This window comes from Callithrix jacchus, chromosome 5 (assembly GCF_049354715.1).
Source record: "Callithrix jacchus isolate 240 chromosome 5, calJac240_pri, whole genome shotgun sequence".
Classification (NCBI taxonomy): Eukaryota; Metazoa; Chordata; class Mammalia; order Primates; family Cebidae; genus Callithrix; species Callithrix jacchus.
The window spans coordinates 147,643,180-147,666,601 of NC_133506.1; the positions used below are offsets into that span (position 1 = coordinate 147,643,180).

The window sequence follows — 23,422 nt, forward strand, 5'->3', positions numbered from 1 at the left end:
AGTAGTGTTATGCTACTCAGAAGTTATTTCAGGCCGGAATATACACATTTTCAGATTGTGAACATCTGGAAGAGACATGATAACTGATTGCTCAGCAGAGGTTCAATTTCAATGAACACACACAATGTGTATGTGAGACTAAATATGCACGTGAATGAAAGTAAGTGGGTTTTTTAATAAATTTGTTAATTTTGTATCAATTTGTGCTCTTTAGAATCATAGTATCTGATCAGTGACAAAATGCTTTTAGCTGAGTAGTAGTGGCCAGGCACAGTGGTTCATGCTTGTAATCATAGCACTTTGGGAGGCCAAAGTGGGCGGATCACCTAAGGTTGGGAGTTCAAGATCAGCCTGACCAACATGGGGAAACCCCGTCTCTACTAAAAATACAAAAATTAACCAGGCATGGTGGTGCATGCCTGTAATCCCACCTACTCAGGAGGCTGAGGCAGGAGAATTGCTTGAACCCAGGAGGCGGTTGTGGTGAGCCAAGATCGCGCCATTGCACTCCAGACTGGGCACAACAAGAGCAAAACTCTGTCTTAAAAAAAAAAAAGGAGTAATGGTAATAATAATATGCTTGAACTGCCTTAACATTAGACTTCTAATCTCTAAATTATGGCGAATTTCAGTTCTGCCAAAGGCATCCTCCATGTTCTCATTAAATAAACAATTACCAGTTTGGAAGCATAGTATGGAATGCATGTGACTTGCAATCTAAAATGGAAAGTTTTCTCTGCTTTACATAGCATCAGGATTACAGTTTGGTCTATGTCCAGATAGTTTACCAAATACTCTGCTTTCATTACTGTTCAGTGTCAAGGTTCCAGGCATCTACAGGGATGATGACAGCAGGTCTCAATGTTATGGGTTTGTCATTTACATGAATCCCTGTGGGTTCTCTTAGAAGGAAAGTCTCATAGAAAAGATCTGGGAGATATTTTATCCATTCAATATAGGAGCTTGCCATGTAACAGTTAAAGTATCAAAGTGGGGATTGGAACCTTTAAATTTTATTCAGCGGTATCTCATATCCTGTCATGTGACATTATCTCATATCCATGCACAGTTCCTTCTGGAAAAAAAATGAGTATGTCATGGAGCTGAATGTGATGCTATTAAATTACCATAAAAATGCATTTTGTTCAAGTTTCTATTTTGATTCCAAAATAATGCCTTCACATTTTTGTGCAATAAAATGAAGAAAAAAAGGCTGGCAAACAGGCAGAGAGACAAGCGTGCACCTTGGCACTGTAGCTCTTCATGCAAGAAAAGCCAAAAATGTTATTATAGAAATACAAAGCTTATCTATTCTCTTCATACAGACTTTCAACTTTAGAATCTATTACAAATAATGACAGAATACCATTTGCTTTGTATATAAAAATGGAGGAGAGATGAAATAAGATTGGAAAGCTGAATGTGACAAAGTTCTGATGTTAATTTTCAGCTTACTTTGATACAGTCTATGGAGTCCAAATTATATAGAAAACATCTTTCTGGAGTCCTTTAGACTGTTCATTTAAATACGCTCACTAAGAGGGAAGTTGAGAAGATCTCTATCTTTGCAAGCAATATATATACAAATTCTGTGACCCTTGAGACTTAAGTGGCCAAGAGTGTGCAATAAAGTTATCCATCATAGGGGAATTGAATTTTTGAAAGCTACATTAGCAAATTTCTAAGACTCATTAAATCCAATTCTTGACAATTGTGTTTTCTATTGTCAAAATCAGTTTCCTTCTAAGTTAAACAATTTGAAATATAATTGCCTTTCATTACACATATTTTGGAGATTAATCATGCTTAGAAAATGGAGTGGACATGTTGATTAAACTGTTCTTTTTTATTCTGGGTTTTTCTAATTTCATGTTTTCTTAAGATGTCCTTCACATAGTAAATATTTGTAAGAGCTATGCTTTCCTAAGATTTCAAAAACTTAGATGGAATTAATGTTATACAAGTTTTACTGAGAGTCAAGTTTCTGTAAGGAAAAGTAATCTATTAAAACCAGTATGTTTTCACCAGCAGTATTTCAATTTTTAAAAGAGATAATTTACCGAATGTTTTTCACTCATTTCAGCATGTGATAATATATTAAGGCCTTTCTTACAAATACCCATAGAAGACTTCAGAGTTGTTTGTCTCAATGCCTGGGGAATGCTGGTTTTCATTCTCGGGGCATGTATGTTCACACACCTTCATTACCCTACCTAGAACTTGATTTCTAGAAATTAGCCTTTTTTATATCATACAAGATATTATGTCCCTAACAGAAGAAAAACAACAACAATTTCTGTTATCAGTTGGCCACCAACCTAACAGCTTTAAAATAACGTATGAATCAGTGCATTCTGGAGGACAAGACCAAAACCAGTAAGTAGAAGTTACATAAAACCAAAAAGAAGAGCTCTGTGGAGAGGTAATAAGGTCCCCGATGCCAAAGCTGTTCCCATGAAATTAAGCCCCCATCTCCTTGGGATGACACTGATCAACTGGGTTAAGGGTTGGACGCTCATGTGCAATTTCAGGAGTCTGGGAACTCTGCCCTCATTTACCTATGCTTCTTATCTCTCTTTTACTGCCAGCCAATCCTGGTTTCCCCACCACTACATTCTCTATATGACCTCTTTCTCTCACTCCCTTACCTTGTTTATTTCTCCATCTTCAACTGCAACATTTATTCTTTCATTTAATTTTTTGCACATACACCGAGAGGGATACCACAATAAACAAGACAAACAAGGTTGCTTCCTTTACAGTGTCTACAACTTAGCATGAAGAACAGATAAAATAAGTATATATAGATATATATGTAATGGCATAAAAAGAATTTCTGCTTAAATAAATAGAAAATTACATTATATTTGGGTGTTATCATGGGGAAATGCCAGGTGTGGAGGTACCTCACTCAGCCGAGGGATTGAGAGACTTCTATTAGAAGAATGAAGTGGAAGGTGAGACCTGAAGAATCAATGTGTATTGCTAAGAGAAACAGCAGGGGCGCCCGGGTGCACTGCCTCACGCCAGTAATCCCAGCACTTTAGGAGGCCGAGGCGGGTGGATCATATGAGGTCAGGAGTTTGAGACCAGCCTTGCCAACATGGCAAAACCCCATCTCTACTAAAAATACAAAAATTAGCCAGGCGTGGTGGCAGACGCCTGTAATCCCAGCCACTCGGGAGGCTAAGGCAGGAGAATCGCTTGAACCTGGGAGGCAGGGGTTGCAGTGAGCCAAGATTGCACCACTGCACTCCACCTGGGCAACAGAGTGAGACTCCATCTCAAAAATAAATAAATAAATAAAAATAAACATCAGGGTCTCTTTCTTCTTCAAAGACTTCCACATCTTCCCACCCTCTAAGCTTCCTCTTTCCTTTTAAACAATTGTTTTCTTCTAACAGTTTCACATACATTTTCTTGTTTGTTACAGCTCTGTTTCCTGCAGCCTCTAAGCAAGGAGGAGAAAGCTCTGTCATCTTCCAATGCATTGGTTTGCATATTTTTTGTCTGGGGTCTACCTGACTTCACCTGCCACTGGGAAAAAAGCCACAAGTAATCATGCTTTAGACATATACCCAGGTCACGTTGTGCTTGTTGAAACAGAGCACCATGGAAGCCGACCAGGGTGGAGATCCAGCAATGAGAGAATGAATGAGGACTGTCGGATATGATGCATTAGCCAGGACTTCATGTTCTTAATGTGTCCTTCCTTCTGGCAGTTCACATAGCCAATACCATGCATGGCTCAGAGCCAAGAATAAATCATTTTCACCAAAATGTTCTCATCCCAGGTGACAATGGCAGCAATAGTAACATTACCTAGTGACATAGGCTATGTTGGTGTACATAGAAATTAAAGGTTCCAATCAACTATCTTCTCTGCTGTTTGGGAGCCTGAGCCAGTTAACAGGATCCCAGCAGGAAGACGCAACTCAAGGAAAATATCTATTGGGACACAATTCTCTAGAGGCTGGGCAGCACAGATCCTCGTTCTCAATCCTGAGTCTAGAGTCAATTCAGGAGAACATGGCCAGCTTAGCCCAAAATGAGAAAATGGTCACTGGACCTAGAGGATAATCCAAATGGAAGGAACAGAACATCGCATGTATACTGGGAGAATAGTTGCCAGCTCCTTCTCCACTTATACACACCTACACACACACACACACACACACCTACACACACACACCTACACACACACACCTACACACACACCTACACACACACCTACACACACACCTACACACACACCTACACACACACACCTACACACACACCTACACACACACACCTACACACACACACACACTTAGAAGGGGAACCAGTGAGGAACCATGACTCCTACAAGGGCCCCAGACCCAGAAAAATGGCTCAGGATATGGTTTCTGTCAGTTCAGCCAGTATTTATTGAGTGACTACTATGTGCCAGGCACTGTACTGGTTCACAACTGCAAAGATGGATCAGAAACATTCCTTCCTCTTGAAGTGCTTTGAGCTCTAAGCTGACCTCTTAGGGGATGTTATTTAGAAGTAGAATAGGTGAATACTAAGAAATATGGAAGATAATCTAAGGCAACAAATAGAGATCTCCTGCAAGCGATATACACTGTGTTTTTAAGGAACACATATTTTAGTATAGGGAGTCACACATTCTTCACCAACATAAGTGACTTACCTTAGTAAAGTTCAGTTATATTCACAAAATAAGAACACTTATTCAATGATTAACATGTAACACAATGAATAAAACCATATCTATACCTCAAAATAAAATATAATGGATTACTTGATGATAATCCCTTTGGCATCTTTTATTTATTTATTTATTTATTTATTTATTTATTTATTTATTTATTTATTTTTTGAGATGGAGTTTCGCTCTTGTTACCCAGGCTGGAGTGCAATGGCGCGATCTCGGCTCACTGCAACCTCTGCCTCCTGGGTTCAGGCAATTCTCCTGCCTCAGCCTCCTGAGTAGCTGGGATTACAGGCACGTGCCACCATGCCCAGCTAATTTTTTGTATTTTTAGTAGAGACAGGGTTTCACCATGTTGACCAGGATGGTCTCGATCTCTTGACCTCATGATCCACCCACCTCAGCCTCCCAAAGTGCTGGGATTACAGGCGTAAGCCACTGTGCCCGGCCCCGAGCATCTTTTAAATGAATGTGTTCGAATGTTATAAAACAAATGCCTTTTTTTTTTTTTTGAGACAGAGTCTCGCTCTGTCGCAAGGCGCCAGGCTGGAGTACAGTGGCACGATTTCAACTCACTGCAACCTCTGCCTCCCAGGTTCAAGCAATTCTCCTGCCTCAGCCTCCCAAGTAGCTGGGACTACAGGCATGTGCCACCACGCCCAGCTAATTTTTGTATTGTTTAGTAGAGACGGGGTTTCACCATGTTGGCCAGGATGGTCTCGATCTTTTGACCCAGCCAAAACAAAAGTCTTCTACACATGCCGGAACCCAACGTTGGGGCATGAATCTAGAATGATGACTGGCTATAAAATCAGCATCAGGTGAATTAAATTTGATATAGCTCATGTTTTTCCTCATGAAATTGTGGGAGAAAATACAGTCCTCCAAGTCGTTGAAAAGCGATATATTTCATAAACCTCCCCTCCTATGTTTGTATTTAACATTCTCCCAAAATGGGGAATGAATTACTCCAGCAAGGTAATCCCATACTCATCTATTTGGACTGTATATTTAAGAAATAACAACAACCAAGCAAACTTTATGTCTACATTTTAGGATTTTACTTCCTCTAAGAAAATATATATCTGGATATAGAACCAACAAGTTTAATGTCAGTCTCAAAAGGCTAAATGAAGTGAAATTCTTGAAAATTCTTTCCCCTTAGTTTCCTAAATTTCCCATTTGCCTTCTAAGTGACTCTGTGTAGCAAACACTTTGGATAGGGTGTTTTTCATTGACCAGTTTTGAAGACAGAGGGTGGGATGGGAACCACTTATTAGTCTGTACATCAACAATATGTGTCCAATATTTCCTAAGCCTCAAGAAGTTACAGGTACCCAAAGTCCTTTCCAGGGCACTGCAATTACTCAGTTTCCACACATTTTTTCTCTAGTTCTACCAGAATTTCTTACGGAGAGGATTCTGAAGCCATAAAAATTTCCAAAGAACAACAGAGGACAAAAATCTGTTCCAGCAGGAGACACTAAGTGGAAAAAGAGAGTTAAACGTTTCCCAAAAAGAGACAACACCATTAATCACAGATGCAATACTGTTGCCAGAGTTTACATTGCCTTTTGAAATTGTTTGTTTCCAGTCCTCTCTAGCATATCCCTGCCTTTCCATCTGTTTACATACATTTCTGGTTTCCCTCATGCCAACTTACAGAAAGAAAACAATCATAAAAAGCCAGCAGCAGATTTTTACATACATAAACACCATGTATATTTTTACGTAGTATATACACCGTTCCGTGTAATCTCCATCTAAGGCATGTATCCATTTGACCACACTTTCCAGCCTTTTCTTTGGAGTGAAAGATAAAACGTTATAGGTGACAGGATAGGATTTTTCTCAGATTCTGATAACATGACGGCATTCTGGTTAAAAAAGTGTCCTTCTCCAAGGAACAGGTCAAGAAAGAAGGAAAACACTATTTTCTCCTTCTTGACTTCTTGTAGGTCTATCTTAAAGGAAGGATCTAAGGAGGGAGAGACACAGGAGCTACAGGCTGAAAGGAATGTTCCCAGTGTTGCTGACTGTACAAGGACTGCCAATCAAACAGGGAAATCAAAGTGACCGGCAGGTAACTTGTTTGAGAAAAAGGCTCTTGGATGGTTGTCTTTTCTTATAAATGACAGTCTTTTGTTCTAAACCCTGAAAACAAAATTCCTCCCTTTTTTCTTTAATTCCTAGATTTGATCCTTCAAGATATCTTGAGCAAATGTTGGTGGAAAGAGCCCCGATTTCAAAATTAAAAAGACTTAGGTTTGAATCTTGGCTTGGCTGTTCCGTAAATGGAACAGGTTTCGTCAGCCTTGGGGCTTCAATCCATAAAACAAAGTTACAGGTGTGCACCGTGGATGGCTAGGAAGAGACTTAATTGAGTTAACACAGAAGGTGCCCTGTGCTGAGACGTTCAGTACTTGCATTCCTTTCTTTCCCCGGGGGACAGTTAATGTCCTCCCCCATCCAATTCATGTAGCGTCTGTCTTCAGGGTCAAACACACTTCCAGGTCATTCCCTCAGGTACTTTAATTTCATTCTGGAAAAGCTGTGAGCTTGCTGGGATCTGAAAGGCACAGAGGGGAGCCCACGTTGGATTCCTGAAAACCATCTGTGAGAGGGCAGTCCCAGCTTTTTCCTGGGACCTGCCTGATGTGAGCTTTTCTAGGATAAAGTGCCAGCCTCATGCTGTTCTTTGTCATCTGAACTGGTTTAAAGCCATATCCAGGAGGGCCGTTTGGACGTAAAATCATGTCCGTAATGGCTTTAGGGCTCCTTTTCTGACTTTCAGTTTTTTGGAAGGTCCTTGAATGCCTATAAGAAAACCCACATGATTAAAATTCTGTCTTCTTGGAGATGTGAACAGTGTCTGCCACACACAGCAGTGGAATCTCCCAAGGCCACTTTAAGCGGTAGTAGCAATGGCTTCTCACATTCTTTGGAGATGGCCGAACTCCAAGGATAGAAGAAGGGAAAGACCAGCACACTCCCCTTGATGCTTTTTCCTTCTCCTATTCATTTAGGCACGAAGGCATGGTAGGAGGTCCCTACATGTCAGGTTTGTAGTCTGACAGACTCAGAGTCAAATAATTCCAGGTTTACTTACCACTTCTGTGATCTTAGGGAAAGTATTTAATTTACCTGTGTCAATTTTTGCATGGTTAAGAGACCGCACCTGGACTGAGTAAAATAATATATGTAAACCAATACATATATGGATGGTATAGTCAGCAGGACTTGGTTGCCTCCTTCCTCACTCCCCGAAAGCATATCTATCCCTGTAGTCTCTGCACCTCCAGGAAAAGGTACTATATCAGGGCCTCTATGATAGGAGTCCAAAGAAGCTGCAGAGCTGCCTGTGCTCAGAATCTTGGGGTCAGCTGTCCTCCCTTGCTGCTGTCATGTCAGTCATCAGAGGCTGCTGCCCAGCATGCCTTCGGACACCCAAGGCAAAATTTGGCTTATGAATAGAAAATTACCTATGCCTGGGGCCTGTTTTTTTTTTTTTTTAACTCTCAGGTACTGTGGCATTATGGAGTATTTATTGTTATTTACTATTATAAGTTATTTACTGTTATTTTCTTGGCCACACTGCAGCCTAAGAGCTGGACTGAAAAGCAAACATTAAGTGTTAAGCAGTGGTGTGGTCTGTGGTCTGTAGCGAAGCTGTGCTCCTCCTGTGCAGAGAGGCATCTGCTTTCCATCCCTCGAATCTGAGCTGGGCTTGCTTTGACCAACAGAATGTGGTCCAGCTGTGTTGTAGGAGTTCCAAAGCCTAAGCCTCAATATGCCTTGCAGCTTCCACTGTTACAGTCTTGCAACACCGCGGCCCCCAGGTAAGGAAGCCCCAGCCAGGATACTAAATGAGGAAAGATCTCATGGAGAGGGAGGCCCAGTACCAAGGACCTAGTGGAAATCGCAGGGACTATAGATGCATGAGAGACCCAGGAGAGACCTGAAGGAAAACCACTCAGCTGAGCCCAGCCCAAAGGTCTAACAGAATCATGAAGCATAATGCATTGTTGTGTTGGGTGACTAAGATTTAGCACATCTTGTAATGTAGTAATAGACGCAGATCAAAAGGCTATTGTGCCTCGGCGCTGTAGAAACAGTGACTATGTGGTAGCTCAAGGGTATGCTCTTTCTCTATTTGAAAATAAGAGTGCCAAAGTGAAGTTCACGCACTATCAGGAATTAAATGCCCTATAGGTTACTGTGGATGCCCCCAGGAAGGGGGGAAGCAACTTGGATTCTTGGTGTTTCACAAGAAGTGTCCCAGGACTGTGGTTCCACACAATGAGAGCCCAGCTCTGTCTCCAGCCAGCAGCAGCTTTTCACGACAGTGGGGACAGAACCCTGGCACATCATGAAAGTCAGGAGGTCACCCTGCCCCAACAAATAGAATTCAGCCACCCAAGTAGGAGCCATACTGGTCCCAGCACCGGAAATACAGATACGGAGGCTCGGCTGGAGAGGCAATTTTGCAGGGCATACTGGAGAAAAGCAGGGCTGGCCCGAGGCCTGTGGGTGCCCAGGACAGGCCAATAGTATGGTGTTTGTCAACATTTACATAGAGGAAAGACTGAGCTCTCCAAAGCATAAGGCAGAGAAGGAGGACTACTGTTAGTCTAGACCAGGAATTCACTTCTGCCCCTGAAGTACATACCTCACTCAGCAAAACAGTCCCCTCTCTCCTCAGAAGGCAATTTAATCTAGATTCATGGATTCCATGCCCCGGCAATTGACCTGGGTATTCTTTCTGCCACACTCTACTAACACATACTCTTCCTGGCAGGAATTCTCGTAGTTTCTTCCACCTTGTTGCATGTCTAGTGATGATTTAGTGCCTTTTACAGGTTAACATTTGGACAGGTGCCTCCCATGTGGCCGGGCGTCTCAAACTAGCCACAGGGCAGAGGTTCTCAAAGTGTGGTCTCTGGACCCGGCACAACAGCATCCCCTGGGAAGTTGTTAGAAAAGCAGATTCTTGGTCCTACCCCAGGCCTCCTGAATGAGAAACTCTGGGGTGGGCCCTAGCCATCCAGTTTTGCAAGCCCACCAGGTGATTCTGATGTGTGATGAAATTTGAGGTTCTTAACCTCAGCTGTCCACTGGAATCACCCAGGAGCTTTAAAATGACCTATGCCTGGATCCCTCTCAAGAGCTCATGATTAAATTGGTGAGGGGTACAGCCAAGACCCAAGGATTTTTAAAAGCTCTCCAGATTATCCTAATGTAGAGAGCCCAGGTGGGGGGCCACGACCCTAGAGAGAGGCAAAGGCTTTCATAGAAATCACCTGGCAGACTAATTCCTAATCAGGGTTTTGCTAAAGGTGGCCTTGAGTTTAAGTGGGTTTATATTTGTGTATAACAACAGCCAAGGCTTTTCATTTATGCTAGGTTCACTTCAGGCCTCTTTTAACAAAAGAATCTGATAACTTTGCAGCTCTGCCTGGGTAGCCTACATGACATGGGTGGTTCTGTAGCTTGGGAGGAAATCCATTTGTGCTCCACCCATTAAACAGAAGGATAGAAGACCAGGCTGAGAAAAAGTGCCTGCGAGTACTGTGATAATCTGTGAAAAGGTAAAAGCATTTGTCAAGGTTGGCAGTAATGACAAGGAAGAACGTTAAGTGCAAATACATTCAATTTCAAGCCAGTAAGAGGCACGTGAAATGTGCGATCAGCGGCAGCACAATGCAGTGAGACACTGACACCTCCCTGACAACCAAAAATTCTGCGGGATACTTAACCACTGCTGGGTTTGGCCACCACGTTGTTTTCTTTTAGCAGCAAAAGCCTTGTGGAACTTTACACTTAAAATCTGGCTATTTAATCACATTTTTACTATTTTCCACCAAATTCATATTTTCCAAGACCCTGATCTAGACCGGATGTGGTGACTCACACTTGTAATCCCAGCACTTTGGGAGGCCGAGGCGGGCGGATAACCTGAGGTCAGGAGTTCAAAACCAGCCTGGCCAACGTGGTGAAATCCCGTCTCTACTAAAAATGCAAACATTAGCTGGGCATGATGGTGGGCGCCTGTAATCCCAGCTACACTGAGGCAGGAGAACCTGCTTGAACCCAGGAGGCAGAGGTTGCAGTGAGCTGAGATTGTACCATTGCACTCCAGCTTGGGCAACAGGAGTGAAACTCCATCTCAAAAACAAACAAACAAAAAATGATCTTGATCTCACCACCCATGATTTGGTTAACCATGGTACTCAAGACCACAACCTCTATTTACTTTGATTACGAGTCTAAGCCAAGAACAAGGTTTTGTAAAGAATTTTGGAGGAGGACACAGATGTCCCAGCAGAAGGCGGCATGAGACCATCATGGGAGCCAGAAGAGAGAGGTTCCTGGCTGGCCCAGGTCTAGCCCTTTAGTCACACATGTCAAAGTTCTTCACTAGGGTATTAGTGAAGAAGAAACAGGACCAGGTGCGATGGCTCCCGCCTGTAATCTCAGCACTTTGGGAGGTCAAGGCAGGTGGATCACTGGAGGCCATGAGTGCAAGACCAGCCTGGCCAACACGGTGAAACTCTGTCTCTACAAAAAATACTAAAAAATTGGTCAGGCATGGTGGCACATGCCTGTAATCCCAGCTACTTGGGAGGCTGAGGCACAAGAATGATTTGAATCTGGAAGGTGTAGGTGGCAGTGAGCCAGGATTGTGCCACTGCAGTCCAGCCTGGGCGGCAGAGCGAGACTCTGTCTTAAAAAAAAAAAAAATGGACCCTGACACCAGAACCAGTTTTGAATCCTTTACTAAAATCAATGCTTCTCAATTTTTAATGGAAAAAAAATGTGGGAATTTTATTAAAGTATAGGCTGTGAGTCATCAAGTTCCCAGGGGATGCTGATGTTGCTGGACCTTGGAGCGCACAGTGAGAAGCATGTTTGGAGTATGGTGTGGGCATGTGCAGCGTGGGCCAGGATGGGGGTGAGGACAGGGACGCACCAGCTTGAGCCCAAACCACGGGATTCCAATTTTTAAGACCGTGTCTCACACCTAGTAGGGTGGTCCTGCCAGGAATCCATTTACATGAAGCATTAAGGAGACCCCATCCTAAAGAAAGAGGAAGTTAGGCAGACCAGTGTGGTCCTGTAACCAAAGCCCCTCTTAAAACAGAGTTGATTCTGACTGTGGCCAGACCTCTGTTGTTCAGATTTGCGTCTCAGCCCAGCTCCCAAGGACTTGGGTTTGATCTAAGAGAGGGCAAGAAAGTCAAACCCTAAAATCTGAGAACTCTGTTCTCTCTAAAAATTGTATAAAATCCTGCAGGACAAAGCTGAAGTGCTCTGTCCAACAGAGGCTAAGACAGGACTTCTGCAGTGAGCTTTGCTTTGGTGGCTCAGAGGCCCTGGTGAAGCATTGTGCCCACAGAGGAGGGGAGGACATGAGATGGTTTCTCAGAGAGAAAAATCATAGCCCATCTCCTGCATCTCAATTGCTCACTGAAGGGAACAAATATCTACTGAGAACAGTTACATTAAGTAATCCCTTGTCACTGTGGCCAAATGAACAGGCAGGAGCACATGAGTATATTGGAATAAATTCAAGGAATAAATGTGTATCTGAGCCTGCTTCTTTGAAATGGTAGTGCGGCTACATGTTCATTCATTTACTCATTCATTCCAATACTTACTGAGAATCTCTGTACTAGGCTTTATGTTAGGTGCCAGGGGTCTAAAGATAGCTAAGATGGGGTGTCTCCCAAAGAGAAAGGACACAGACACATAAAATCCCAATACTGCAAAGTGGGAATTACTAGAGGAGGGGTACACCACAAGGCTACAGGAGAGCAGAAGAAATGGCAAGTGCTATCTGAGAGCTACAAGGAGGAGCTACCGGAGATGGTGATTATGGAGATGGTGATTACGGGGCTGGATCTTGCAAGTAGGGGAGGACGAGACACAGAGTGAAGGGAAGAGTCTTGCTGCCAGACGAGCAGCATGAACACAGTGATGGAAGCGAAGGCTCTTCTAAAGAAGGGGGAGTAATTTGTTTGACGTGGGTAGAGTTTGCATAGCTGGAACTCACAGCATGTGGAGAAAAATGGTGAAAGACAGAGCTAGTACCACAAGGCGCGAGTATTAAACCACAGCTGTTCAAAAAAAAGATGCCAAGTGCTTGTAACGGAAGTTAATCTCACCAAATCTCTTGGTGTGCTACTAAGCAGCCATCATTTTGATTCTTAGTTCAAACCCCTTATGTGCTTTAAGAAAATAGAAGAAAACTTAATATTAAAAAGATGTCATGGCTGGGTGCAGTGACTCACGCCGGTAATCCCAGCACTTTGGGAGGCCGAGGTGGGCAGATCACCTGAGATCGGGAGTTTGAGACCAGCCTGACGAACACGGAGAAACTCCGTCTCTACTAAAAATACAAAATTAGCCAGGCGTGGTGGTGCATACCTGTAATCCCAGCTACTTGGAGGCTGAGGCGGGAGAACTGCTTGAACCCCGGGAGGCAGAGGTTGCAGTGACCCCAGATGGGACCATTGCACTCCAGCCTGGGCAACAAGAACAAAATTCTATCTCAAAAAAAAAAAATACGTCATTTATAAAGAAATTTTAGCACTGTAATAGTGTTAGTCAATAAATATTTAAACACCTGTCTTCCGTTTGGGGAAGAGGAAATACACCAGTGAAGAAGAAATGTTGTCTGTAGCATGAACATCAGCTTCTGTTCCTGGGCCTGCCACTAGCCACCTGTCGACCTTGAAAAACAGCACTGGCCTCCTCTGGGCCGGTTTTCTCATCTCTGACATGAGTAGATTGGGTCAATGAGGTTCCATCTAGCTCTTACAATGTGTGTGTGTGTGTGTGTGTGTGTGTGTGTGTGTGTGTGGCAAAATCAAGTCCCTTAAAGAGCTCAAAATTGAAGAAAGGAGCAGCAATCAGAAACGGCTTTCAGGCATCCAGCTTTACCAAGACGGATGGGAAATCCCCAGGAATTCTTGACATCTCCCCGCATCCGCCCCAGCAGCAATGCAGGAAATCTACTCCACTATCTCCAGCAGACTCAATGCAACTGTTTCCTTAATGAACCCCCCAGCAGCCCCGTGTGCAAAGTCAGAGGCTTTCTTTTTAAACCCTCCCTCAAATACCCCATTCCTCCCATTTCCTTCCCCTCCCTCAATCTGGTATAAAATCCAGCAATTTAATCAGCAGCATGCAATTTCCACAGCACCCAAGAGTGCGAAGAATCACCAGTGATCCTGGAAAGCATCTGGCAGGAGATCTTGTCATTTCTTCCAAGCCTCTCCTGTAGACAAAGGCCAGTGGAGCAGAATGGACTATTTGGTTCTACCAAATTGCTTAAACCAAATGCAACAGATGGTCTATGCTTTTAACTACTCATAGTAATATATTTTTACTTAAAAAAAAAGTCTGGTATGATTTCAAACGCCCTTCCTCCCCTACCCACAATGACAAATGCACTGAAAAATGATGATTTTTACTTGATACCCAACATGCCCCTAACTGTGTGACCAAACCAATAACTGGACACGCCTGGTCTCTACTAACACCAGTAGGCTTCATATTTAACATTCGAGTGCCACAACTGTTTCTATCCCTTTCTCTCCATTCTTACACCCACCCACATACACATCTCAGTTGAAAGCACTACAGAAGCTACTTACTCTGTTATTTGTTCTTGTCTTGCCCAACCGCCCAAGCCAAGTCTAACATCAGCCATAACTTTGCTGTGTAGACAGCAACAGGCTGCATCATCTTCCTCGAGGACATTACATTACTTTGGTCAATATGAGACCATTTTTTGGTAACACATCACTTTCAACTTCCATATTAAAAAAATTTGAAGTAGATTTAGAAATGTCCGTTTTTGGAAAGAATAAAGTAATTACTTGGTTTGTTTCTTAAAAGTCATGTAAAGTAGGCTCAATTTTAAATAAGGTTAGTATCCCTGTTAAAACCTGGAACTTTTTTTAAAAGAATAAAGCCACTTTTTAAATCAAATAAGTGCTAATTTTAAAAAAATCAAGAAATGAATAGGGGTTTAAAATGACTGCTATGCTTAGAAGAGTTAATGCAACTAGAGTTTTGAGGGAAAGTCTACTTTATAAAGTTATACATTCTGCTAGTGAAAAAAGCCCAAGATAAAGATGACTGCTGACTCAGGCATCCTCTACCAGCCCATCTCTGGCAAAGCAGCCTACTCAAGGCCAAACTGACTGGCTGTTTAGGTACATACTACAAGAGAAAAAGAGTTCAGTGTGATTAGCAGGGGAAACCCAGTTCATCCTCACAGCCCCAGCATCATATGGTTTCTCATCCATTCTACACACAAATATAAATGAGGTGGGGAAGAGAAAGACAGGCATAGTGTTCAGTCCATTTCTTGAAACCATTCACTGAATTTTGGAGTCAGAAAAGGGCCTTAGAAATCAACCACCTATTCTAACTTCTTCATTTTACATAAGAAAACAAAGTATCCACTTGGTGATCATTAGAAAAGAAACCAGAGAACCTATTATAGAATTTCCAACAGGGAAAGAAAAAAAACGTATCCAAGTGCTGAAATATAAAGTAAAAATATTTGAGGAACTGGAGTAGGTAGTCACCTACGGTTCGTTTGCAACATGATCCATCGGTTGGAAAACTATGTAGACTGCCAAAGCTCCTAAATAATTAAAGTTTCGAATATGCAATTTAGACCCAAAAAAGCGCAGCTGCATGAAACCTTGGAGAAAGGAACAAAAATTATTACGAAAAATAACTTTATTATAAGAGATTTATTACATTCAATTTAGAAATAGGTATATTTTCATGTGCACTTTGATTTCATATTAATGTGGGCTTCCTTCACAAATTCACAATTTCAATATTTCCACTTAGTTATAGTAAATGGTAAATGCTAGCTGTTCCAGAACAAAAGAAAAATGAGGGTAAAGAAAAAAGTCTGTAGCTTTCATCCAGTTTATGATACCTTAAAAGTAAGAAATGAGACTCAGAGCTGGAGAAAGAAGACTGGTATCCTTTATAGAAAAAGAGCAATAGAGAGGACTTAAAAGTATCTGAATTATTGTTATCTTTTTATTTCCCGGAAGGTCTGGAAGAGGTAAATAAACTCTTTAGAGGGGAAAAGCACTCTCTTTTCGTATTACTGCGCCTCTGGTTATTTTACATCTCAATGCATGTGCACCCCGAGCATGCACACACACAATATTAATAGCTGATAAGTATTCAAAGATTACATAGCACTTGAAGGAGAGCAGACCCCAGTTCATAATGATGCAAGAGAACTCTGCAGCGCAGAAATGTGGCTCCTTACTAGACATTGCTTGGCAGAGACGCAGCCCCTCATTTCAGCACGAAAGACCTGATGGGATTTGTAAAGTAGGTGGTAGCTGATTGTTTTACTGTGAGATGCTTGTTAACCAGACAGAGAAACCTATGGGTTTTCACAAGCACCCATGCTGCAGACTGAGCTAACATGAGCTAACAGAGCACTCTGTTAACTTTCAGATAAAGAGGTTCTCACCTTGCCAATGTTAGTCCTTTCTTCCCCAAAAAAGGTGCAAATTAAAAAAAAAAAAAATTCACAATTCCAAAACTGCTGCCCCCGTTAAGTAGATTACAAGCTAAGAAAAATCAAAAGAGAATTTCACTCACGTTTCTGTCAAGTTTCCACCGATCTAAGATTCTCCCAATTACAAACAAAATGTTTCACTAAAGTCAGCACGTTTATGAAATAAAGATATGTCTGTGTGAAACAGAAAATCTAATAAACCATGTACTTTTCCCTCCATATTTTTGGATTCATGTAACTTACCTAGAATTATCTTTACATAATAGTCGAGCGAAGTATTTACATTCTCCAAGCAATTATGTTTTAATACAAGTTACTTTTCAAAACAAAAAAATGTATTTGTGAAATAGAAAATACATTTTATTTAGGATAGTTATGTTAGCAAATTTCTCAACCTACAGTTAGTTCTCAGAAGTCACTACTTTGCCCGGCCTCCGGGTTTAGTAGTTTCACCAATCTAACTGGAATTATTACTTGCTACTTGGAAACTGATGGTCTAGTTAGTCTTCCCACTGAGAAGGAATTTAATTATTGCTGCTTTTGGGGTTTGACAAGCTTTTTGTTTTGTTTTGTTTTAGTATGCTCATCTTACTTTTTTCCCCGGGAATAATTGTAATGATTTATTTTATACGACTGTATTTTATTTCATATTTTACCTTTTCTCCACTGTGCTTAAAAGAAAGGCATTCCGAAATCTGAGTCTCTGCGCATAGGGGAACGGGGCACAAGGCTCTGCCACTCAGCTCCAGTGAGCAGAGACTGCGAGTCCGAACCCTCAGATTCCTTGGGGCTTTGACCCATCGATGGCGGCGGTCTAACTGCTGGTAAAACCCCGGCCCCTGACGGTTCCACCGCCCATCTCCCAAACAACCGGCAAAGGCTGACTTAGGTGGCGGGCAGACCCCACCGATTTGCTCAAACCGCGTCGTTTGGTCCAAATCGCCCGCCCTCTCTTAGCTCGGATTTTAAAGGCTAGGCTTACAAGTCAGTAACTTAACGGTATTTGGACCCTTGACTCTCCTCGTCCGTCAGGGTCACTGACGTCGGCGACCCAGGCTGGACGGTGCACCCCGCTGCTCCAGGCAGAGGCCCCACCCGGGTGGCTGCGCACAGCGCAGTGTGGCCCCGCGGTCCGCGCGCGGCGGGGAGAAGCGGCGCTAGCCGAGCGTTCCCCGGGACAGTCAGGCTCGGGGGCCCAAGTGGGTCCTGGGATGCCAGCGCTGGCCCTCTCCTGAGATCCTCCTGCTCCCCGCAGGCAGGCGGTCCCCTTCAAATCAGCTCTCCTCCTTCCCTTTCGTGGCGCGAGGTCGCGGCCAGTGCACAGTATCACCAACGCCCCGGCCTCAGCTCAGCCCCGGGCAGCCTGGCAGGCGTTCAGGAGCCTCTGCTCCCGGCTCCGGGGGACCCCGCGGATCCACGCCAGGCCGCCTGGAAGCAGGCTCTGGGTGCCAGGCAGGTCCGGGTGCGTGCTGCTCCCACTGCCCGGACCCTCGGCAGTGAGATCCCACCCGAGAGCCAGATAAGGGATCAGCGACTCTGTCGCAAACGGGCAGCCCCACGAGGACCCGGTCTGAGCGCTGATGCTCGCGGGTCCAGGTCAGCCACTCCCCGAGGCGCTCCCTCGGAGAAACGGCGCAGAGGCCCCAGGCGTGCCCGCTGCAACTAGAGTCCCAGGTTCTTGCCGTAGTCGGCTTCTCGGGCTGCAGCCTGGTCTCCCCGCGTGCACCCCGCCCCGGCCTCGGAGGCTCTGCCCTCTGGCCGCCCCATCGCAGCCCGCTTCCGGCCCCGGTCCCCGGCCGCGCCTCACCTGTGAGAAGCAGACAGCCGAGCAGCGCGCACAGCAGGACCCCGGTGTCCCAGCAGCTGACCATGGTGAGCGCGACGCGGCCTGCTCGCCCGGTGCCCGCGCTCCCCGCGGCCAACTACCCGGCCGCTCGAGTCGGTCTTCTCGCGCTCTCGCGGCTCCAGCCAGGAGACAACCACTTCCCCGGGTAATCCTCGCCGCCAGGCGCCCGTTGGCTGCTGTGCCCGAGCCCCGGAGCCCGCTTCTAGCCGCCGCCGCTGCCGGGGAGGAGCCGAGAGGAGTGTCCGCCTGGCGCGCTCCGAGCCTCCCGCGGACCTCGATGAAGAGTAGCGGAGGGCGGGGGCGATTTATATTTCCCCAGCCCACTTCCTACCCCGGCACCTCCTTCTGGTGACGTCAAGGGGTCCCCCACCCCTCATCCGCCTCCCCACCTACCCTCTTCTTTCTCCCAGGCTCTCTTGCCTGCGGCTACGGAGAGGGGCGGGGGCCGACGAGGGCGGGTGGCCCGGGGCCGAGCGCGCGTGGGGAGGTGCTGGCGACGCCGGCCCGGGAGCGCGGCCCCGGCAGGTTCAGGGTCCTTGCTCCGCGCCCTCTTCCCCTCGCCCCTCCTCCTGCCCATCGCGCTCAGGAAATCCTTGCAGACTCCCTCCACCCGGCTTACTCAGCTCTGGGGGCCGCCAGAAACTGGGGAAGGGACACGGCTGAAGCTCCGCCGCCCGGACCTCGGGGAGGAAAGTCCGATCCAAGGGAAGCTGGCCGCGCCTCCGCGACGGTGTTCTTGGCACCGAGGACTGAGGCGCAGTCCGGCTGTCTCCCTTTGCCTGCTCTTCCCGCGTTGTCCTGCCGCCCCTGACCCCATCAGACTGTCCCGAGAAGTCTAGAAAGGTGCCAGAGACCCTCGGCGCAAGGCGCTGGACCTGGAACACCTGAGGGGACCTGACGCTTGCCTGGCACCTCTGGGAAGACTGCGAACTGGTTCAGGTCCCAGGGGAGCGTGTCCGTGTCTTTTTCGGCCGCATTGATGCATCCGCCCAAGTCATTTCCTCAATCCTCTGCTTCCTAGAAGCAAAACAAGGAATAACATCATGATACCTTAAAAAGCTGAGGCGTGAAACTGCTCCTGCAACTTGGAAGGGCAGAGCACTTGAACTTTATTTCCTAAATGCTCGAAAAAGAAATCTTTCTGGTGGCAGCTTGCTACTCAAGACGAGTGACTCTTTGACCACAACCGGCTGAAATTAACTTGAAGCACTAGATATTTGCTATGACATTAATTCCACGTTGTTCCTCCATTATGTTTCCATTACCTCAAAGGCTGAAATCGTGGGCTGCATGGAGCAGCCCAGTCTTGTCTCTGTAAATACCGCAGGCTTGAAAAATAGTCCTATTAGAACCCGTCAGAGGGACATAATACCAGGGACTGTGATGGCTCCTGAACAGAGCCGGCGACTCTTCCTGAAGGACTGGACTACCTCCCCGCCTGGGGAGGTTGGGCAACCCGAAGTTGCCACATTTCTGGGCTGCACACCAAGGAGAGGCCCCGGCCACTCCACACAGGAAATGCACGTCTGGGCACCTGGAGCCGCAGGACCTGAGCCACTAACTGTCCCTGGATCCCTTCTGGTTCAGAGGCAAGGAAGACTGCCGGAGTCATTGCTTGCTTGCTGGTTTCACCAGCTCTATTTTTCCAGTGCTCCGCACCGCTCTCCTTGGCGCCTTTCTCTGCCTCTGGCACACCTGGGTCCTCTAAAACCCACAGGATCATTCTGCAGAACAGCTGGAAGCTGACGGCTGATCATTCTCCCTACCAGTCTCCCAACCCAGGACACAACCTGGCACATACGTGCAGAGCCACAGTGTCTGTTGGTCTCACCTGAGAGCTGCTTGTCACTCCTACACCCTCTTTCAAGGAGAAACTGTCAGCATTGTTCTGCAGCATTCAACAGGGGCCAGGCATTGGGTTAGGGCTGAAAACACTGGTGGAAAGCCATGATCTTTGCCTACTATAGGGCTTGGACTGTGGTAAGGAGGTTGGACGAGTCAAGAAGCTGCAGCTCAGAACCTGCATTCCAGTGCTGGAGGGGTGTTGAGTTTTCCATCGGCTCAGAGAAGAAAAAGCACATTTATTGGCAGGGAAAACCCAAGAAAGGAGCTTCTCAGGAGAGACACTTGACTCTGGGGAAAAGTGGTCCATAGTACCATGTACAAAAGTTTAATTTACTAATACATTTTTTCAAATGCTATTTTGATTTTTTTAAAAAACTCACAAAGAGACAACACTTTCCAAACCTGCTGATAGCAATGAATCTACATTGAGTCTGTGAAGCCAGAATAGGTAATTGACGGAGCGCTGAAACGCTCTTTATAATCTAAGGTGCTAATCAATGATACTAATATGTTGCTCAGTTATTTAAGGTTAATAGAGTCACGGTCGAATCTAAGATTTATATGAAAACCATGCTGCAGTAAGAGTGGGCTTCCACATTTCCCAACTATTCTTTTGAAAGTTGCAGGCTTTGATTAGAGCCAGGAATTGATTGACTATGACTTCTTTGTTAGTTGCATTAGCTTTCTCACAACGAACTCAAAAATACTACAACTTGTCACAAGCGTTTGTTCCTGATTTCATTTTAGCTTAGTTATGGGGAATAAAGGTATAGCTCCCAATCCTCTCCCCCAGAGGATTCATAATGCCTTTGAATAAGAATGGGCTACAGCACTCTCCTAGCTAAATGACTAAGGAAAGAGGTTTTATAGATAATACTGATGGAGAAGATCGAATTCAACACGGCTGGTGGGTATAAAAAGCTATTGAAATAGACAATCTGCTTGCTTCCTGCTCACATACAAAAGAACATTTCATCTCCTGTTTGGTTAGCAAAACCAGACACTCTCTCTTGTTATCAGCTACAAACATTCTCTTGAGGTTTCTTTCTCACCCCTATTCAGAAACACACTGTTGCTAAATCCATCAGCTTTAATATTCAAGACTGAATAAGAGTGTTGGAGCACCAGTGTGAGAGACAGAAGGGAGCCTGGGCGCTCATCTTCCTCCAAAAATCAAGCCTGGAGCTGATCACCTACAGTTACTGAGGATCAGGCAGGAATTTCTTGCCCACTTGGGTTAGGTAGCTTGATACAAAAGGAAAAATATACTTTATGGCTATACTCTGTGCAATGCAAATATGTATGGCTGAATACAAGAACCAAATACTTTCATAAAACCCTTCTGTGTTATATTTCACAAAGCTTCACAGTACATATCCTCTGGACAGTTCAGGCTCCTTGGTCTAAAAAGCACACACTCCCAAATCTCTGCTAAGAAGTTCTGCAGAGTTCACCAGGCAGGCACATGTATGATTTTATTTATCAGATGCTGATAACACCATTGGCTCAAAGTCTTGTTATGGGAAGCTACCAGTGTGGCTGAAATTCCCCCATTTTCAAAGAACTTAAACATCTGGTACTGGTTTTAAAAGACATTCAATGCATCTACTGGGTCAATTGGTGGAATTCCTCTTCCATGCTCCAATTTCTCCACATGAAAATTTATTGAACACTTAAAAACACCTCCTGTGCCATGGACATCTTGTCTCCAGCCTCAACATCCGTGTCCCTTTGGTCAGTTGGTCAGTCTTCAGCTGACACACTCCAGAAACTCCATCCAGCTCCACTTAGAAGGTTCCAGCAAATCGGTGTCCCTGCAAGTGACACACTCAGGATTGAAAATGCAGCACAACTATCATTTCCCTCCTCCTACAGGTGGTTTTGCTTTCAGGCAGCGAGAAAAGCCTGTGGGAAGGCCTAGTGTGAGTGAGGAAGGGAAAATATTTCAGGTGGGAAGAGCAGCGTGGAGAAGGAAGCACAGGACAGCCCCTCCTGGAGATGGGGACAGTGCCACCAAGAGTGGGGCAGCACTGCCCTGGTGGCACCTCAGGGGCCGCTGGCCTGGCTCCCCGGTTCCTCCTATTCCTGCTGCTCAAGCTCCTGTGTCTGCTCCTGACTACCTTTCCCTCTCAAGGGTGGGCGCTGCGGCTGTTTGTAAGATCGCCATTGGCTTTACTCGGGATTCTGCCTGCTTTCTGAGGCTCTGCCTCCCAGTGCTGGACTCCTACTTCTCCTGCTCCTCCTACTACTCCCAGGGGCAGCTACAGAGATACCCCGCTTCTGTTCTTGGGACCTAAGATCAAAGGAGACTTTTCTGTTAGCACCTTCATACCTGGGGCTCTCCCGGAGCTTACTCTGGATTCAAGCCCCGAGGCTTTCTCAGGAGAGCGGCTGTCTGGATGCCGCTTGGGCTGACTCAGGCTGCAGACCCTGTGTGTGCTCTGTTTAAGCATCTTGTTTGTTTTGGTCTGTCTTTCTGGCCCCTGGAAGTCTTTCTGGTCTCTGATTCTGCCATCCGGTGGACTTTCTATTGCTCCTGATTCTAATGATCCACAAATAGGGTAAACGTGCCTTTTGGGTGATCATCAAAATCATTGACAAGGACCTTTGTCCTTGTCATTCTAAGTGAGCGAATGAATGAGTGACTGACTGACTGACTGAAGTAATGAATGAATGAATGAAAGTAGAGATATGTGGAGGTTGAACAAACCAAGGAATAACTCAAATTATTCCTTTGTGTCATTATCTCTAGCTGTATATTCACCAAAGGAGGCTGCATATTAACTCATTCACATTTACCATGTCATTATTTGGGAGTAACTGATGGTCCTAGCGAGAGAAAATAAGACAGGTAGGTTTTGTTGAAGGCATGCTAGAAAAGCTGAAAGGAAAAAAATAATAATAAAGCCCAGACTGTGATAGTTAGAGAAGCATGGGGCAGGGGAAAGGGCAAATCAGACAAGCAAATAAGGCCTAAAGGAAAAGTGGTCTATTAGAGAAATCTCTAGGAATGTCCTCTAATCACTATCACTAACCATCATGCCTAAGGTCGATTGTATCTCAGCACTGAACTGCTAGCCATTGACTTTTCCCCTTACTCCTTTTCCTGTTTTATTACTTTTAATACACTCGTAGTCATTAAATATAACATTTAGAAAAGATTGAAAGTTGAGAAGCTCTGGAGGATGAGTCATAATTCCATCATCTCAACGGAGCCACTGTGATCACTGGTATATTTCATTCAAGCCTTTTCCATACAGACGCCTTTTATCTTTCCACGTTTCTAAAGAGCCTTCATAACTGTTGTAGCTAATAGCCGCAAACTATTATCCTCTTGGTAGACATTCCAGTTTCTGCATTGTAAATAATTCCAAAATAATCTTAATTTGACACTGGAATGTTTTTAGTCAGATGTGCACACGCACACGCACACTCGTCAGTATCCCTGCTTTACTGAAAACCC

The 23,422-nt window shown here is 44.9% G+C and overlaps 2 protein-coding genes across 4 annotated transcripts in view; one reads left to right on the forward strand and one right to left on the reverse strand.

Moving 5' to 3' along the window:
- FLT1 (fms related receptor tyrosine kinase 1) overlaps positions 1–18,393 on the reverse strand; it is a 194,288-nt gene extending 175,895 nt beyond the window's left edge. For both annotated transcript variants that reach the window (XM_035302428.3, XM_035302430.3), the window contains exon 1: positions 18,076–18,393. In XM_035302428.3, coding sequence (XP_035158319.1) covers positions 18,076–18,139 — 64 coding nt within the window. In that variant the 5' untranslated portion in view covers positions 18,140–18,393. The remainder of the gene's footprint in view (positions 1–18,075) is intronic.
- Positions 1–23,422, forward strand: part of LOC144582767 (uncharacterized) — a 178,972-nt gene that overhangs the window by 147,079 nt on the left and 8,471 nt on the right. For both annotated transcript variants that reach the window (XM_078375226.1, XM_078375227.1), the window contains exon 2: positions 6,658–6,782. In XM_078375226.1, the coding sequence (XP_078231352.1) occupies positions 6,658–6,775 (118 nt within the window). In that variant the 3' untranslated portion in view covers positions 6,776–6,782. The remainder of the gene's footprint in view (positions 1–6,657; positions 6,783–23,422) is intronic.